General features: G+C 41.0%; 2 protein-coding genes and 1 long non-coding RNA gene across 8 annotated transcripts in view; 1 reads left to right on the top strand and 2 right to left on the bottom strand.

Annotated features, from left to right (window-relative positions):
• Nucleotides 1–139, bottom strand: part of CC2D2B (coiled-coil and C2 domain containing 2B) — a 94338-nt gene extending 94199 nt beyond the window's left edge. For all 4 annotated transcript variants that reach the window (XM_040485989.1, XM_040485992.1, XM_040485991.1 and 1 more), the window contains exon 1: nt 7–139. The gene's annotated coding sequence lies outside the window, so the exon portion shown is untranslated. The remainder of the gene's footprint in view (nt 1–6) is intronic.
• Nucleotides 140–227: 88 nt separating this feature from the next.
• On the top strand, nt 228–11147 carry LOC121037039 (uncharacterized). The gene is made up of 2 exons (XR_005793585.1): nt 228–471; nt 10489–11147. It is a non-coding gene; the product is annotated as an uncharacterized LOC121037039 (long non-coding RNA).
• A 1094-nt stretch (nt 11148–12241) lies between these two features.
• The window catches only part of ENTPD1 (ectonucleoside triphosphate diphosphohydrolase 1), a 91027-nt gene continuing 83324 nt past the window's right edge, over nt 12242–19944 (bottom strand). For all 3 annotated transcript variants that reach the window (XM_040485998.1, XM_040485997.1, XM_040486000.1), the window contains exons 8-10: nt 18864–18980; nt 16948–17085; nt 12242–14931 (exon numbers count right to left, since the gene is read on the bottom strand). In XM_040485998.1, the coding sequence (XP_040341932.1) occupies nt 14725–14931; nt 16948–17085; nt 18864–18980 (462 nt within the window). In that variant the 3' untranslated portion in view covers nt 12242–14724. The remainder of the gene's footprint in view (nt 14932–16947; nt 17086–18863; nt 18981–19944) is intronic.

The raw sequence follows: 19944 nt of genomic DNA, 5'->3' as shown, positions 1-19944 counted from the left end.
ATTCACCTGGATGGAGAGTGCACTCTTGTTATGTTACGAGGACGCACCATTTATTGCGGACTCTGGGAAGGTCACCAACCGCCCAGCAAGGATCCCGACCACCGCGCCCGCCGCCTGCCCAGCGCTCGCTCCTCGGGCACTGACGTCAAGGCGGTCCAGGAGCATGCGCGATGCGGCTCGTGAGGGTTAGAGCGTGCGCCTTCGGGAGTCTTCGGGAGTTTTCGGTGCGCTACGTCTGTTCACGCGCAGCCTGGGCTTGTGACTCGAATTGAGGCGTCGGAGTCTGTCACTCCTTCCCTGGCTTATAGTTCCTGCAGGAACGCCGGCTTTGATCACCTGCGGGCTGAGTGCGCGCCCCGGTGGCCGCAGCTGCCTGAGGGTCTGTTCTGGAAGAAGCCTGAGAGCTGGTTGTCCTGGCGCGTGGGAGCCCTGAACTTCTCTCGTCATGGTGAAGAACCGTATCCCCAACGGGTGAGTACCTGCCGCGAGCTTCCCGGCGCGCACGGGTCCGCAGCGACAACCGGAGTCCTGGGGGACGTGCGCGCGAGACCGCTTCTCCAAAGTCAACGTGCGTCGAGTGGCCTCCCGCCGGTGTGCGCCGCGGATGGCGCGGATGGGGGCGCTGATAGCGTGTATTTACTGAGATGTATTATAACTACACCTAAGTGTTATGAAGTATATTGGCCTGAATATACAACAGGCTAAAAGGAGGCAGTGTAGGATTTGAGATCTAATACTGGACAGTTTGTAGTTTAGGGGGATTAAAAAAAAAAAAAAATATATATATATATATATATATATACACACACACACACACACACGTGTATGTATGTGTATATATATATATATATACACACACATATATACATATATATATCCGACTTGTTTTCAGGTTTAAAGGGAAATAGTATTGGTCTAGCAGATATCTCAGTTTAGTAGTCCCAATCTCACTTCCAAAGTACTTAAGTTATTTTTATTTTATTTTAATTTTGTTAAGTTGCTGTCATTATCAGGAACTTCACATGAAAATCGAGATTTCTTGAAAAATCAGATGTAGGAAACCAGATCTGTACATGGCAATAGTCCGTGATTTGCAGGGTCTTCCCTGTGAAGAGTAAGCCTCTCCGGTTCTTCAGTCCAAGTGTCCCATCCCCCTGTAGCCTCCGCAGCACCAAGACTTAGTTTCGTTGATTTTTTTTTTTTTTTAAATCATATCTTTATTTGGGACATGTCTTACTTAGGTATGTCAGCCTGCCTGGCATTTGAATTTGTAACTCCAGCTGTAAAGGGTAAATGGGAGGAAAGAACTGAAGTTTATTATATTCCTTGTTTCCAGAATAAAACGTCATATGGAGTGCAGCGAGGCGGTGCTGTGAAGGACGGTTTTGTCAAAAAGGGTGGTTACCTGCCCTATTATGAACCTCATAAGATGACTCCACTTAAATATGCTTAGAGGCCCTTCACTTGGTGAGTTGTAGTTTTAGCATCTGAACAGCCTGGGTGATCATAGTTTTCAGTGTCCTACCTCCCACCTGGGATTATGGTGAAATGTGACAGTGAAAGTGCTTTGTAAACTAAAGCCTCTAAACAAACTAGTAGCAGTAACTCTAAAACAGCAGTTTTCTTGTCTGGAGGTATAGACTTACTTTTACCTTCCAGTGACCCCTCTTCCCAAAGTTTTTTGTTTTGTTTTATTTTGTTTTTTAAGAAAGAGAAGAAACACATAGGGCTACAGATGAGAGATACTCTAATTGGGATAGATTTAGAAAACAATTTAAAAATGTACAATTGCCCTTTTAAATTATAGAATATTTTAACATGAGTTTTTCAGAAATGTGCTGTTTATTTGACCCAGTTAGAATACAATTTAATTAAACTCTCTGCCTTATTTATTTATTTTTTTTTGAGAAACTGTCCTCTGTTATAACAGCAACTCCTGGTGATTGTATTTTGCATCCAGTCTCTTTTCCAAGTAAAATTCTGTGCATCACTGTAAGAGCCCTGATGGGTTTTATACATGTCGTGACAAAGTAATCACACTGAGGATTTTTCCATCTCAAGCCACTACATTCATATTCAAAATAATTGTGATTCTCAGTCCTATACTATGTCTTCCTCCACTCATTTGCCCATTTTTCAGAGCTGTCACAAAACCAGAGGGTCCGCCATGAGAAGGACAGCTATAGCTGTGTATGCCGGGGTGGGGGGGGGGGGTGAGGGAGGAGGTGGGGGGGAGAAGTCCCTGAAAAAAAATGAAATTGACAACAGAGTAGTATTTGAATAGGTGGAAAGATTTTTCTAGTAGACATTGTCTATAACATCCTTCTGTCCCTGCCTCTATAATCTTAAATTAGTATTTTCATCCATTCACATAGCTTGAATGATTGACAGCTTAACTTCTTGATCTGTTAGTAGTGCTAAGAACACTATAGTTTTTCTCCATATAGTCTCTACCTTTTTTTAAATTGTTTAATTTTGCAATGGTAATTGCCTTTTATCTTACAATGTGTCCAAGAATTCTGTAAGCAAGTTTTTTTTTTTTTTTTTTTTTTTTTTTGTATAGTGTACGCTAAAGATTTCTGCCTTCTTTAGGAGCTCAATAAAATTTTGTCTGTCTGAAAACCAGAAACCCAAAATTGGGAATGTATATAGACTCACCTTTTTAAAAAAAGTAGCTGACTAGATAATTCAAATGAAGCACCAGTTTATTTCGATTCTATCATTTATGTTATTGTGGAAACATTAGTTGTGGAAATAAATGAATTGAAAAAGTGCATGTTATAGTAATGTTTGCAGTATTAGCAGATGATCTAAAATTCCTTTCATATGGTTTCCTTGTATAGTTAATGCTAAAAGAACAGCTTCCAACTGGATGTCAAAACCAAAGATGAACATGTTTATAGAATTATCATGGTCATAATTGAATATCATTCATAATGGTGGAGTTATGCTATTGAGGAAAGAATAAATATTATAACTATTCATGGGTATCTTATTCCACAATGAAGAATTCCATCAAAGAAATGATCTAGAAATGTCACAAGCAAAAATCTATGAGTTAATGAGTTACTTAAAAATGAGGCCTTTTAAAAAAAAAAATGAGACCTTTTATTTAGAGATGAGGCCTTTTATTTACTTTTGATAGAAATTATTTTCTAATTTTTAAAGAGAAAGAAGCTTAATCCAACATCATTGCTTTGTTGGATTTTCGTGCCATTTGGATTGTATTTAAAAACTTGAGAAACTGTATTTTTCAATTCTAGATAAATTATCAAAATCAAATTTCTGTTTTTGCAAAGCAAAGGACTACTGGAACATAGTAATCATTCCTTTTTGAAGGATAGTTTTGCTAGATATAGACTTCTTGGTTGGCTAGAATTTTTCTTTCAGCATTTGAATGTCATCCTACTACCTCTGACAGTCATTATTCCTAATGATAAGTCAGCTGTTAATCACATCTAATCAGTACATTAGGTAGTGATTTTATGAAGCCAAACTTATTCAATATTAATTTAATGTTTATGGAGTATCTGTGGTATGGCAGGCACTGTACTATGAAGAAAGACAGACATGGTCACTCTCACAGAGTTAATGGTCAAGAGAGAAACCACGATTTGTCAGAAAAAAAATTCACATAATCATGTGTGTAGTTACAAACTCTGTTAAGTGCCAGGAAGGAAGGTAAAAGGTATGTCTAAAGAGAATAGGTGGATGGATGATAGACACTTTCCTGAGAACTGATATAGGAGCTGCAAGCTGAGCATGACTGAAGGGGTGACATGGGAGAAGGGGCAGAAGGAACAGCATGGAACATTGGGAGGACTGAGGAAAGGAAACCAGGTGAAGCCAGACTGGGGAAGGAAAAATGGAACAGCAATGAAGCTGGAGAAGCAAGCAGGGCATTAAAATGCTCATTTTAAGAAATACTCATGTGTTAAAATTAGAATTCATAAAAAATAACAGGAAATCATTAGATGACAATTATTTTTAATACCAATTTCTTTACTTTGTTTTTCATAAAAAGTTATAAAGATGTTTAAAGTTAATGAACTGCATTTCTTTTCAAAAAAATTTTTTTAATGTTTATTTATTTTTGACAGAGAGAGAGAGAGAGAGACAGAGCATGAGCGGGAGAGGGGCAGAGAGAGAGGGAGACACAGAATCTGAAGCAGGCTTCAGGCTCTGAGCTGTCAGCCCAGAGCCCCATGTGGGGCTTGAATCCACAGACCGTGAGATCATGACCTGAGCCAAAGTCAGACACTCAACCGACTGAGCCACCCAGGCGCCCCAATGAACTGTACTTCTTAATTCAAGATTAATCAGAAATTAAAACAAGACATCTCCAAAATAATGTTGAAGAAGTGACTTTGTTTCCTGCTTACTAAAACACTGTAGGTTTTCATGTTTTACTTTGATTATTCCTACATTTAATACATATTACCACTTAGTATAAATCAGTGATGATGATGTAAAATTCATAAACTATTTTCCTTCTTTTACCTATTATCCAAGAAAAACAAAGACAAAATATTGTTTTGGGTATTGAAAGTTTATATCAGGAATGAATACTACCTTATTCACTGTAGAAGTGCTGTACATATGTAAAACCTTCCATTATTTTTGTGTTTTCTTTTTGAGGGAGGAAGCAATAAATTAAAATTTCATACATGATAGCACTCAGAAAGCAACTAACCAACAAATTAGGCCCTATTTATTAAAGAATAATTTATCATCTTGAGTTATTAAACTATTTTTATTATAATTGTTATTTTCATTGCAGGTGGAGCACTGTGATGCCAATTGGACATCCTCTACCTGGGACAAAATTTATTGTGTTTAAAGTACTTTTAAAGGGAATATGTAAATTATTTTCTTATTTATCATGTAAGGAGAAGAATTGGGACTGATGTGATCCATGTTTACTTAATGTTATGCTTTTCTTCATAAAAATATGTGAATTGTAAGTTTCCAGCAAATGTTTGACATTATGGAAGTAACAGTAGACGTTTTCACACATGTAATTATTAATTGCTCATTCTAGTGGAAGGGAGTATTTTGAATTAATTTTTAAATAACAGCTTTATTGGTGTGTAATTCACCTATTCATATTCACCTGGTTAATGTAAACTGTGGTTTTTAGTATCTTCATGATGTTGTGCAGCTGCTACCACAATTTTGGAACATTTTCATCACCCCTCCCTCCCCCAAACCCAAGCACAGTAGCAGTCACTCCTCTTTCCCCCTAGCTTCCACCCCCACCTCCCAGGCAACCACTAATCCCCTTTCTGTCTCCATAGATGTGACTGCTCGGGACATTTCATGTAGATGGAATGGTGTATCTGCCCTTGGTGATTGGCTTCTTTAGCATAATGTTTTTAAGATTGACCTATGTTGTAGTGTATGGCACACTTCATTTATTTTTCTTGCCAAGTTAATTTTTCAATGGTTCAATTTATTTTATTGAAAAAAAATTTGACAAGATTAAATTTTTTGAGCAAAAATATCTTTAATCCTAATGTTATTTTTGGTTTTTAGGTTTTGACCTATTTAAAAAACAAATCCAAGGGCGCCTGGGTGGCTCAGTCGTTTGAGTGTCCGACTTCAGCTCAGGTCATGATCTCACGGTTTGTGAGTTCGGGCCCTGCATCGGGCTCTGTGCTGACAGCTGGGATCCTAGAGCCTGCTTCGGATTCTGTGTCTCCCTCTCTCTGCCCCTCCCCCACTCACATTCTGCCTCTCTCTGCCTCTCAAAAATAAAGAAAACTAATAAAAAAAATTGTTTTTAATCAAATCCAAAATAATCCAGAAATAAAGATGGATAACTTTTTAGTACTTCCCCCCGAAATCAGCACTCCTTTACTAATTTGTCATATCCTGTGTGTAGTACTTCCTAAAAAAAAAAAAAAAAAAAAAAAAAATCAAAATACTTGAAACCCATGCCATGTTTTTATATGACCTCAGATGCATGGCAGCTTTGCTTTCTCCTACTTGCTCTGACATTGGGAACATATGAGCACATAGTTCAGAGTCTTTTATGCTGACCCCCAATTTAACTCAGCCTTTTCTTTCATTGGTCTTTCAGTTACTTTTTTAACATATTGAGATATAATTCACATACCATAAAATTCACCCTTTTAAAGTATATAGGCAAGTGGTTTTTAATATATTCATAGAGTTGTGTAATCATTGCCACCAATTCCAGATCATTTTCTTTCCCTCAGAAAGAAACCTTGTACCCATTTCCCCTCCTGTTGGCCCCTCCTACAGTCACTTAATCAACAGAGTGACCCAGGCTCCCCTAAAACCTTGTTGTAGAAGAAAATAACTCTTGAACCTTGTTCAATTGGATTGGTGCCATCAAAGATGTCATCTGTCATTTTTTCCCTGATTAGGTGACATTTTGTCTTGGATATCTTGCTGCCATGTCATACTTCAACATACATGTAACCAAACATAATCATTTATTTACTTCCACACCACTCCTTCCCAAAAATACAAATTAGCAAACTCTTTAACTTTCCTGTTTCTCCCGAAAGCACCACTGTTAAGCCTGTCAGTCAACTTCAAATCCCTTGAGTCATCTCTGTCTTTCTGGTATCCTATATCAGGTCAAGGGCTAAAACCTATAGATTTTTTCTTCTATAACGTGTCTCATATTCTCCAGGTCTTTTACCTGATTATGCAGCAGCTCGTCTCTTTTATTCTTTTTTGACCGGTTGTGCCTAAATGTAATTTTCATACCCATTCCAGGTCCTTCCTAAAAAAAACTTCAGTTCTCTCTGCCCTCTGCATTGTTTTTAATGTGTTTCATCTAAACTCCTTTCCATATTCTTCAAGGCCCAATTTAATCTGGCCCCATTCTCATCATACTCTTCTCTGTTTCCTACAACAAACCATCTCTTCACTATCTCACGAACATTCTTGATTCTGTAATAGCAAGACTAAAAATGACTAAAGGTACATTAATTGGGGTCTGGATATTAAAATTCTAAAACACTATAGATAATATTATGCAGACATGAGAAAAAGGATTTTGATCTATGAATGTTGATACAGGGCAGAAGAGCTGGGAGAAATCTCTCTGAGGCACACCAGGCCTTCAGTGAGTGCAAGGCATTTGTTCCCCAAAGGCATATAGCAAGGCAGACAGAAATCTCCAGAGGCATGGAAAACTGACCCAAAAAGAAACCCTTGAGGAATGTTGTGTAAGAGAAAGAGTAAGCTTTGTAAATTGCACTTGAGCTGGCCCACTGGGACAGGCTGCCAAATGGCATTCAGGCTGAAGATGACCACTTATCTGAGAGTCAGCAGAAGGAACTCCATGGAATGCTAAAGTAGTGGCATTACCAGGCAGCTTGTTGGAAATGGAGAACCTCAGCCTCACCGCAGACCTATGCAATCATTTTTTGATTAACTAAAATTAATATCTATTTTGGGGTATCTGGGTGGCTTGAGGCTGTTAAGCGGCCAACTCTTGATTTCAGCTCAGGTCGTGATCTTGTGGTTCGTAAGTTGGAGCTCCATTGTCAGGCTCTGTGATAACAGCGCAGAGTCTGCTTGGGATTCTCTCTCTGCCCCTCCCCTGCTCATGCCCATGTTCTCTCTCTCTCTCTCTCTCTCTCTCTCTCTCTCTCTCTCAAAGTAAATAAAAACTTTAAAAAAATTAGTAGTAATTCTTAGGTGAGTTACATACACATTACATTTTGATCAGCATGACTTTTAGGGTGCATTCTAATCCTTAAAATTCTACTTAAGTAATATGTGCGATCAGGTGCTGTGTGGTGAGCTATACAGAAACTAAATGCATGGTCCAAGAAGGAAAAGTTCAATGTAGGTAATCCAAGGAGGCACCACCAAAGAATCAGGAGTTGAGCTGGTCCTTAAAAGCTGGCAGAAGACGTAGATCATGTCAAAGATTAAAAAATATGGATACCGAAGCAGAAATAGTGGTATGGACCAGACTTCCTGGCAGTGGAGATAGAGATTAACTAGGACTATTACCTTAGTTCCTGCTAAAATAGCTCTGAGGCCAACTTTTCAGAAAGAAAGAAGTCACGGATCTTCCCCTGAGGAGCTTAACTCAGACACCGAATAGAACAAATAGAATGGTCTAAGTGTTCTTTTATTTTTTTAATTTTCTTTAATGTTTATTTATTTTTGACAGAGAGACAGAGCACGAATTGGGGAGGGGCGGAGAGCGAGGGAGACACAGAATCCGAGACCGGCTCCAGGCTCTGAGCTGTCAGCACAGAGCCCAATGCGGGGCTTGAACTCACAGACTACGAGATCATGACCTGAGCCGAGGTCAGACACTCAACCGACTGAGCCACCCAGGCGCCCCTGGTCTAAGTATTCTAATGCAGGCCCAGGGAAAGGGCCGCCCTAGCACAGGGAAGAAGTTTATTCTGACTTGGAGATGTGAAAAAGTTCACTGAAGGCATCTGAACTGAGCTTTGAAGGTACAGTGGGGCAAAGCTGTTCCAAATTGAGCAAAAACCTGAACAGTGTTGGGTGAAGAGGCAGTCTACCGTATTTGGAGTGTAGGTAATGTCAGAGGGGTGGAGTGGGATGTAAGCCTGGAGACAGCTTATAGGCATGGATCAAAAAGCTTGAATGTCTGTTGGAGAGTTTGACCTTATTTTGTAGGCAATGGAAAGCCACCAGCAATTTTGTTAGGAAGCAATGTGATAAAACCTCCTTTTTAAATATATATGTATATATTTATTTTGAAGGGGGGAGTGGCCGAGGGAGAGAGAGAGAATCCCAAGCAGGCTCCATGTTGTCAGCATTGAGCCTAGCACGGGGTTCCATCTCACGAACCACGAGATCATGACCTGAACTGATATCAAGAGTCAGACACTTCACCAACTGAGCCATCCAGGCATCCAAAACCTGCTTTTTATAAAACTTATTCTGGCTTTAATAGGTTGGAGACGTGACCACCATTCCTGGTATCAGGTCTTTACTGGGGTGATAATAAGATTGGAAAAGGGAATCAGAATGAAAAATGTTGCCATGGCAAAGTGTGCAGGTGCTGTTGATGAAGTTGATTCTTATCCTGGTTACTTGAGGCAGTAGTGGCTTTAAGTTATACAGTTCAGGCAGGGCAGGTTTAGGAGGAGAACCAGTATGGTTTAGGTCACAGCATTCCCTACCTAGCTCTCAAGGCTTGCCTCCCCTTTCTTCTTAGAACTTCATTATAAGGAATGATGTTGTTTCTTAGGTGACTGTGTCTCATTTGTCATCGACTGATCCATATTCTCTGGTGAGCTTTGCTCTTCAACACACATTCAATAGGGATATTAAAATAAAAAGTCAACTCAGGTGCTGATGAGGGTGATGCCACTACTGTATCAACTTAAATTTAAAATCGAGAAATGTAGGGGCACCTGGGTAGCTCAGTCAGTTAAGCGTCTGACTTTGGCTCAGGTCGTGATCTCGTGGTTTGTGAGTTCGTGAGTTCAAGCTCCATGTCGGGCTCTGTGCTGACAGCTCAGAGCCTGGAGCCTGCTTTGGATTCTGTGTCTCCCTCTCTCTCTTTCCTCTTCCCCTGCTCATCCTCTGTCTCTCCTTCAAAAATAAATAAACATTAAAAAAAATTTTAAATAGAGAAATGCAAGGGGCACCTGGGTGGCTCAGTTGCTCAGTTAGTGATCTCACGGCTCATGGGCTCAAGCCCCTCATTGGGGTCCGTGCTGATGGTGCGAAGTCTGCTTGGGATTCTCTCTCCCTCTCTCTGTTCCTTCCATGCTCTCTCTCTCTTTCTTTCAAAATAAATAAATAAACTTAAAATAAATAAAATAGAGAAACGCAAAAGGTATAGCAGTGCTTCTGTCACATGTATAGTCTTAAATGCCAGTTTTCTAAAGAGAAGGTTAATGGAGGTACTCCTTTCCCCGTTACTAAAAAATCCATCATACCTGTGATAAAAACCAATTATATTCAGTTGTACTAGGTTCATGTACAAATAAAAACTCGGGTAGTTAACTACACATTGTCCTAAACACATAAAATGAAGAAAATAGACACATGTTCTTTTAGGAAATCTACGATTTGGGAATATATGGCTAATTTGCAAGCTGCTAGAGCATCCTGATTGAGGCTGTGGAAAGAAGTGGCAGATTGACTGTCAAGTACTTGAAAGTAATGACATTTTTAAAGAAGAATATTCCTTGACAAGATAAGTAGACTATAATTTATAGAAAACACACTTCATGTTTTAGTTTAAGGAGACACTGTGGTGGGTTCAATCATTGTGCCCCCTGCTTCACTCCTCTGTGTATTGGGATCCATCATCTGTGTCCTTTGCCTTATGACCTAGCCATTCCTCCCAGTGTTTCTCCAACTTGTCATGTTGGGCTTGGTCACATGACCTACTGTGGTCAATAGAATGTGAATGGACAGGGGGCCTGTCCTGGCCAAGGCTATATAAGAGGCCTCCCATGTTTCCTCTTACTCTCTTGTGTCCCTGCCATTCATTTCTCGCAGGAGAATGCAAGATACATTGGAGCAGGCCTGAACCAGACCAACTGCCTGGAGGAGAGCTGCCCAGCTGACATGCAGACCCAAGGACATGAAAATCAACCCATGGACATGCAGAATCATGGACATGGGCTTACTGTGGTAAGCCATGCAAACTTTAAGGTTGTTACAAGTTTAAAAGATAAAACTCACACAAACTGAAAAGAATCATGGTTAGTGAGCACAACTAACTATAAGCAACTGTCCTGTTCTAACAAGATAATGATTATTAGAACCTGAATCAGAGAGAGACCAGAACAATCTGGGTGAAATTCAGCTCATCTTTAAAGCTGACGATAAATAAGAATATATTTTAACAGTAATTTTAATATAATAATGTGGTAACCTTTGTGAGCTATTAAGAAACTAACCTTTAATATTCAGATTTACAATTTGATTATAGGATATAATCATCAAAATTATCTTGTGTCATCTTTGAATCCAGATTAAACTTCCTGAAGGTCTTTCATCAGGCATCTTGGCCTGAACAACAGGCATCTCTGCCTTCACAAAAAAAGGCAGCAAGACCTGAGGAATAAAGTGAAATTCTGAGCTGAGATCTTAAAGAAGAATGATGTTTAAGAATAATGTTTTAACTTCATATATAATAAATAATAGCAAGATGCTACAGTGTCTATAGCTGTTTCTTTTAAACATTTTTTTTTTCAACGTTTATTTATTTTTGGGACAGAGAGAGACAGAGCATGAACGGGGGAGGGGCAGAGAGAGAGGGAGACACAGAATCGGAAACAGGCTCCAGGCTCCGAGCCATCAGCCCAGAGCCCGACGCGGGGCTCGAACTCACGGACCGCAAGATCATGACCTGGCTGAAGTCGGACGCTTAACCGACTGCGCCACCCAGGCGCCCCTATAGCTGTTTCTTTTAATCCCCCCTCAGTAGAAAAACAAAGGATTCTTGCCTGTGTCTTTTTAAGCCTTGAACGTATTTTTAGACATGTGCTGTCCAGTGGAGTAGTGACTAGTCATACATGGCTGTTAATCACTTGAAACATAGCTGTTCCTCATTCAGATGTGCTGTAACTGCAGTGCACAACAGCGGGCTTCAAAACTTAATGTGAAAAAACAAATGTTAGTGATTTTTATATTAACTACATGTTGAAATGATAATACCTTGGATACAGTCAATTTCTTAAACTCTTCTTTGTTCCCTACTTTGCACCATCTCTTACTTGCAGAGATTTTGACTGATACAACATTAAAATGAAGTATACTTTTAAACACTTTCATTTATATTGCATTTTATATTTCTTATTAAAGAATTGGATAAGGAGAAAACTTTCTCTCTCTCTCTCTCTCTCTCTCTCACACACACACACACACACACACACACACACTTCATTCTTTTGTCTACAGAAGTAACCATTTCTGATGTGGTCCACAGAAAAAAGTTTCCCACCTTCTAAAGGAATGGCAGAACTAGGTTTAGGTGAAGGGCCAGGAAGGAATGGTAATCATTTATAACCAGTGGCCAATTCAGTATTAAAATCAGTTGACAGTGACCCATTTTATTTAGCCTTTCTCATACAGAATGGCCCAAAGCAGATTCCTGAATCTGCCACAAAACCATCTTTCCCTCTAACAGAAATGAGATTAGGTTGTGCCTGCTGATCATCTCCATGACTTGAGACTTAAAACAAGTGGAATTTGGCTCCCGAATACCTTAATGCACTTGTTTTGGACCCAGGCCGCAAGACAGAAATGGAATAAGAAAAGATTTCCATGTTTATTGAAGGAAAATTGTGGATTATAATTCCAATTTGCCAAGGGACGGTGTTTATAGAAAAGACAGAGCAATAAACTTGGGACAGAATACATGAATTTGAATATCCACTCTACCATCTACTCGTCTGTGTGACCCTCTTTTATAAAATAGAAATAGTACTTATGCCCTCATGGGGTTTTTTAAGAATCAGAATAGAGAATGTGCGTGACAGGGCTTTGTGTATGTAGACATAAGGAAGAAAGGAGCTGCTGTTGGCTCTAGTTATATGACTTTTTATTTTCATCGGTATCATCAACTATTATTTATTTGATGCAGAACTGCTGTGCAGTGAGCAAGCACTATCATTAAGAAGCCAGGAATATGGGAATCCTTGATTAGCATCGTATGCCACATATACCACCATGCAAAGTACGTGAACAGAGTATCGGTGTTGCCATGACAGACTTTGTGGACTTAAAGCAATATTAAATCACAGGTCCATCAGGGAAGAGATCATATGTCTGCTTTCCTTTCTACCATGCCTGTGATCCCTGTATTCATACAGAGTTAAGTGTGTGCTTAGAAGTTATAAAGAGACAGTCTAGTATATTTGGGAGAGAAAATAATGGCTAAGTGCATTGCAGGCCTTAGGTCAGCCACTTGGGCAAGTGCCTTACCCTCTCTGAGCCTCAGTCTGCTTCTGTGAAATGGGAGTGGTAGTGGCTCTCTTCAGATTGTTGTAGGGATTGAATGAGAGAATGGACGTAATGCATGGAAGTACAGAACATGGGGACACAACAAATGCTCCGTAAATACTAGCTGTGACAACAGAGCCACTTCTAATAAAAAGAGTTTAAACGTGCCCAAACTTGGCTTCTTATTCCTAATCAAAGTACAACAAGTTCAATTGTGAGTAGCAGAAAAGAGAAAGTTCCTGTTCTCAGTTTTATTAAGCTTGTATTCACCTGGATGTTGTAAAAAAAAATGACTTAGTTATCCAAGACATATAAGGGCATTTGGCTTCCAGTTTGTGGGAAAGCTTTTCCTCCCCCACCCCACCCCCTCCCTGCATCAGCTCAACAGTCCCCAGATCCAGAGATGGGAGCTTGGGACAACGTCAGAGTAACACGTCACCACTCCACGCTACTCAACAGGTAACTCTTATAGCAGTCATTAAAGGAAGAAGGTACAGGGTCTCTTCACGTTTATGTGACAAGGTCCGTAGCTGCTGCTTCTCCCACAAAATAGTCCATGGAATAAGTAAAGAGATCCCATTCTTGTGTGACAGGAGTGGCAACAACACTTTCAGACCTGGTTCCTGGCACACTTTGATGAGTAAATGCCATGGCAGTGAAAAGGCATGCTGTAGCTCTCACTAAATTAAACCCTGTGACAGTAAGGCCTGGAGTGGCTTTAAAACTCAGTGGGCATCTTGTGGTGCAATTGATTAGCATATTTGTCTATTAAGTAGAAGGTTGATGGTTTGAACCCACCCAGGGGTGGTCTTGTCTCCAGCTAATTTCTGGGTGGGCAGAATATTCTGGAATTAGATAGTGGTGATGGTTGCACAACACTGTGAATATGCTAAATGCAACTGAATTATACACATTAAAATGGTGAACTCCATGTTATATGTATTTTTATTACAATAAAAATAAAAGCCCAATAGATATACTGAAGGCTGCATTTTCCAAATTCTTCATAGTAATTGTATTTTTCTTCCTGACATGTTTACCTACCATGTAGTATGCCCTTATATCTGAATGCTTATATGTCACGTCAGCTTTTAAAAAAAATCTCTAGTCTGGGGGTCCTGTTGTGTAGCATTTTGGCATCACCGAGGAACATGTAACTCATCCACATCCCTGTTTTGGATTGGCTCAAGTATTGTATTAATTACACAAGCACATAAATTCCCTTGTGAGACTCTTTGGCTCTAGCACATATTTGTCTCGTCTAGAAAATTCTCCTGTGCAAACAGCAGCCTGGGAATGAGATGTGTGTTTGCCCTCTCCAGAGGCATTGTATGGCGTTCTTAATAAATGGGCAACAGGAGAAAGAAAGGGTCTTTGTGAGTACAGCTGAACCGGTTCCTGAGATTCTTCTTTTAGCCAGCGCAGCTTCCCAGCGCAGGACGCAGGACCCTCAGTTCTTCAGGACAAAGTCAGGATTGTTCTTTTACAGAGCTAAGATCATGAAAGGCAGCAGGTCTTCCAGACCTACACAAGCACAGAGTACAAAAGAGAAAAGGGGAGATGGGAAGGACTCAGAAAAGAGACGACGTCTGCAGGGCAGTCCTTGAGGCAGGTGGTGGTGAATACCTCCCATGGAAAGGCAGCAGCAAAAGCCAGGGAAGCTCCGTGCTGGTCAAGACTGGCCTTGGTGAGCAAGGAGGGATGACTTTGAACACCACTGTGGAGGAAAATGCTCCCTGGGCAAGTTTTTTTCTCACTCCAGCCAGCAGATTTCAGCTGCTCCTGCTATACCATGTCTTTCCAGAAATATGAAGGCTTGTGAAAGATAAACAAGCCTATGATGGCCACTGCAACCAGGATCAGGGAGAAGAGGACCATGAGGAAGACATATGTGGAGTGGGAGAGAGGTGTGGACAGCGGCTCCTCAGCGGGGATCATGTTGGTCAGGTTCAGCATGTAGCCCAGAGTCCATCCGACACTGCTGCTGTGGATCTGCAAAGTGGGGGAAAGGCTGTTGTTTCTGGCCAGAGGGTTAGATGAGCTTTCACACAATCCCATCCATAACACTGATGGAGCAGGTGGAGAGGGCCGTGTCCAGTTCTCTTAATGGATCGTGTTTACATTCTAAGCTGGGAATATGGTTGTGGGGAAAATGGAGCCAGAGCATGTGATTAAGGTGAGTTGGGGAGCCTCACTGGTATATTCCTGAAATTCAGAAGGGAATTTGGTGAATAACTGCTCAATTCTCCTGCTTCTGCCAAGAAGAACTTACAAAGTTCTCTGGTCAAAAGATAAGAGAATAAAGACTGTTTCTGGTCTTTAATCTATGTCAGGCCCAGGAACTTCATCCATATGTAACCAGGACATCTTTATGATTCAAAGAGGAAAGACTGGGGAATAATCCCAGCAAGTCTGTGTTACTTTGTGGAAGTTGGAAGACTGTACATATGCATGAGAAAGGATTCTTATTAAAGATAAAAACACGCCCTGGGCCTGCCATCTTGGATATTTTCCAGTCACCTCAAAACATACTGGAATACAGATAGTCTATGAATAATAAATAATTTTGAAAATGTTTTTATTACATGAGTTGTGCATGGTCATGGTGGGAAAATGAGGTTGTACAGAAAATCCTAAAAAGGAAAATTAAAACTTCCTATACTTGATCACTCAGAAGTTGCTGCTATTACCTTTTTGTGCTGCGGCCTCCCAAGTCCTCTGTGCATGTTTTTTTCGTACAGAACATGTAATTAAACTATATAGCTCATGTCTCAAGGCATCACCACTGGCATGAACCGCCTCATATGTTTACTTTTACTCACTTTATCCAATTATTTATAAATCCTAGAAATGGAGTAATTGGATAAAATGATGTGTGTATTTTAAGGCTCTTAGCACATATTGCCAAAACAGTCTCCCGAAAGGTTGTGCCAATTCACATTCCAACCAATTTCCATGTGGAAATGCTCCTCTCCCCAAACCTTTACCAGTGCTGAGAATAATTTGTAAAAGGTCCACTTCTCTTGGTGGGGGACAGGAACCTTATCTGACTTCCCTTTATGGGGGTGGAGGGGTGGGGGCAGGGTCAAGGAAGGCTCAGAGTTAGAGAAGTTACCACCTGGGGTTTAGACATATTAGCTCATTCACCGAAGTTCAAAGAATAGAAATCACTCATAAATTTGACATAAACACCTCCTTCAGAGAGACAAAATAAATTGTGACAAAATGAAAGACAGACCAGGATATTAAAACAAGGAAAAGATTTGCATTTGAATTAGCAAGGTCAACATTGACAAGAGAATAGTGAAAACAGTATTCTTAAGGCTGCTACAGCCCTGTGCTTCAATGCTTTGCTTTGCTTGAAGTCACCATATTTAATAAAGGGAGTATTGTGTTTTGCCATTAGTGGGTATGGGTCAAAAAGGTAGAGAGTTGCCCATCAGTGTAAATGTTTCTCTATGCCTGGATACCTGCAGGTGGCGCTCTGGTAAAGCACAGCCGTGAGGCTGCTTCTGTAAGGCTGACGCTAACCTGACTTCTAAGCAAAGACCCCCCATTCACAGTTACTCATCTCCTTCTTTACACTAAGCTTTCAATTTACTCAATCTTGATGAGCCCTGATGAGAAGCCATGATAATCATTTGGGATGATTTGGGATAATCATTTGGGATGATGGCCTTTGGGATGGATGTTGAGGTCAGCAAACAGAATCAATGAGGCTACTGAAATTCTGTTACATTACTTTAACATCTCACTGTTTGTTTTATAAGGAATTAGTCACTGTTATATGAGCAGAAAGGATTCTGTACAGGTAGTGCTCCTTAGATAGGTTATCCTCAACTGGCCGGTCAACATAGGAGGGCCTGACACAAAATGTCAGCTTGGGTTACAGGTGAATGGTAGAACAGGACACCAGGCCAAACTTAACAGGCTGACTCCTACCTCTTTCAAGCCCAAAGCTGCCTCAGTCACCCAATCAGCCCACAACCCAGCAAGTACCCAAATTACCTTGCCCATGAAATGAATATTCTTCCAGGAATCAGCTGTGAAATGATAGCCATTCAGAAGGAGAGAGAGGATATAGGCTCCAGAAAAGCAATATTCACTCAGGTACTTCTCCTTCACATCACCAAAATATGTCTTCAGCTGGAAGTGAAGTGAAGGAAATATCACACATGTACAACAGACACCTCTCCATGGCCCTCTTTTTACCATCGGAGCTGAGCAATTGAGGAGAAAGGCCCAGCCCAGCCAGGCCTGAGCGCTGGCCTCTCCAGAGGGCCTTAGGAGGGGGCTGCACTCCTTTAGCGGATGCAGGGGCTCACAGTTTAGGGTCTGTTATGCAAGCTTTTCCTCCACTGGGTTCTATGAGATAGTAATACGTGCTCCCCTGAGTATTTTGTTAGCTGTAAAGTGCTGAGGTATTTTGAGGGGCTCTTTCAGAAAGCTCTGAATACCCTTCCTTCCTGTTCTAACTCAGACAGAATATGAGGGAGAAGTCCGAGCCTCTTGCACAATCTTCCTTCCTTTTCTGGTCAGTGCCAAGGAGAAGAGCACCCATTTTTAATTAATTACACCTCTTCAGAATGAAAGCACCATTCACATTTGCAAACCTGTCAACTTAAAACAGCTGTTGTTTTGACCTACCCCTAGATGATCTTTTTTTTGATTAGAGTAGACCCCATACCTCTCTCCTCCCTGGAAACTTTCACCAAGAAGTACTAGATTTTGGGGGTGCCTGGGTGGCTCAGTCAGTTAAGCGTCCGACTTCAGCTCAGGTCACGATCTCACGGTCTGTGAGTTCGAGCCCCGCAACGGGCTCTGTGCTGACAGCTCAGAGCCTGGAGCCTGCTTCAGATTCTGTGTCTCCCTCTCTCTCTCTGACCCTCCCCGGTTCATGCTCTGTCTCTCTCTGTCTCAAAAATAAGCAAACATTAAAAAAAAAAAGAAGTACTAGATTTTGAATGACTCAGTGCTTCAGACAAGAAAAAATTTGTGCTTCAAATTTATGAATAAGTAGGAGATACCTTGGACCTGGGCAGTGGAGAAAGGGTCTTAACACAACAGCATTTATAGCAGATTCTGTGAATTCCCTGTCTTCCTTGCTCATACAACTCTGATTGGGGGCTGGGAAGGGGAATGTGTGACAACATGCCCAGTCCAGGGAGTACCTCACACTGGATCTAAGGCTCTAAGCCCGTCCTAATATCCTGCACCCTGCTTTCCCAGCCAGTCCTGGCTAACAAGTAAGAGAAAGACTGCTCAGAAGCTTCTAGGATAGCTTATAGTTTCTTGAAAAATGGAACAGATGTATCTGGCTCTACCCTTCTGACCTTGAACGTAACTGTGATCTCTGAAGCCACAACTTGTGTCCATGAGAAGGTAGGCATAACAAGAGAATTGAAGGGGCACCTGGGTGGCTCATCGGTTCAGCATCCTACTGTTGATCTTGTCTCAGGTCATGATCTCATGGTTCGTGGGTTTGAGCCCCACTTCGGGCTCTGTCCTGGCAGTGTGGAGCCTGCTTGGGGTTCTCTCTCTCTCCTTCTCTCTGCCCCTCTCCTGCTCGTGCTCTCTCTCTCAAAACAAATAAATAAACTAAAACCAAACCAAACCAAAACAAAACCAGAATTGAAGAAGTAATGGCTTAGATAGAGTCAACTGCTGACCCCATACCGGCAGCTGCCAACTGCCAGACTTGGTATTAGGTGAGAAAAGTAAGACCATGTTTGTTTAAGCCATTGTGTGTCCAGTTATTAAGAAATGGCTGATGCACTCACTCCTACCTAAGAGCACCCTCTGGGCCTTTCTAACATGTTTGCTGGATCTTGGTCAGGTTAGCAGGACTTAAAGAACAGACTTACATCCTCTGTGACGTCAAGAGCATGGGGCAATACTGAAAGCTGCTATTTCTAGTCACTTACCTCGTTCCAAGGCTGAGAGCAGAACTTTTCCATACTGTCGATCACCTTTTCCTGAGTAGGGGTTTCCTCTGATGTAAAGTTTAAAAACTCCATCACATAGTAATAAGCTGAAAATGCCTGCAACAGAAAATGCAGTTTTGCACTGGGTCCAACACAGGGGGACACTGACTCACTCTCCAGAAGGCTGAACCCGTAGTGAAGGTGCCTGGAAATCTCTGTTGAGTAAACTAACGAACCAAGTGATATTCCTGCCCCCAAAGCTGCTTCCTTCCTGAAAGAGGTATCATTTTGTTGCTGCTGCTTTGCTGCTGATGTGCATTTCTGAGCTACTGGGTAATTAATTTTCTCTATAATTTTAATGGAAGAGTCAGGGAGAAAGAACATTGAGGGAGGAGAAGAGAAGAGAGAGGAACAGGTTTTAAAAATCCCATTTTTAAAAAACTGTGTATTGGGGCACTTAGTTGGTTTCAGCTCAGGTCATGATCTCACCATTTGTGAGTTCTAGCAGGCTCTGCACTGTTTCTGTATCTATTGAGCTGATCATGTGGGTTTTCATCCTTAATTCTGTTAATATGGTATATCACACCAGTTGATTTTTGTATGTGGAACCATCATTGCATCCCAGGGATAAATCCCACTTAGTCATGGTGTATGAGCCTTTCATGTACTGTTGAATTCAGTCTACTAGTATTTTGTTGAGGATTTTGGTTGTTCAAAAGTGTGTTATTTAATTTCCACATACTTGTGAATTTTCCAGTGTCCTTATGCTATAGATTTATAGTTTTATTCCATTGTGGGGAATTTTATACCTGGTGGGGCACCTGGGCAGCTCAGTTGGTTAAGCATCTGACTTTGGCTCAGGTCATGATCTCGCAGTTCGTGGGTTTGAGCCCTGCATCAGGCTCTGTGCTCAGAGCGCAGAGCCTGGAGTCTGCTTCAGATTCTGTGTCTCTCTCTCTCTGCCTCTCCCCTGCTTGTGCTCTCTGTCTCTCAAAAATAAATAAACTTTATAAAAAGAAAAAAGAAAGAAAGAAAAAGAAAGAAAGAAAGAAAGAAAGAAAGAAAGAAAGAAAGAAAGAAA

The sequence above is a fragment of the Herpailurus yagouaroundi genome, unplaced genomic scaffold (assembly GCF_014898765.1).
Source record: "Herpailurus yagouaroundi ecotype Mexico unplaced genomic scaffold, PumYag 163, whole genome shotgun sequence".
Lineage (NCBI taxonomy): Eukaryota > Metazoa > Chordata > Mammalia > Carnivora > Felidae > Herpailurus > Herpailurus yagouaroundi.
This window is presented reverse-complemented; position numbering and strand designations above follow the sequence as displayed.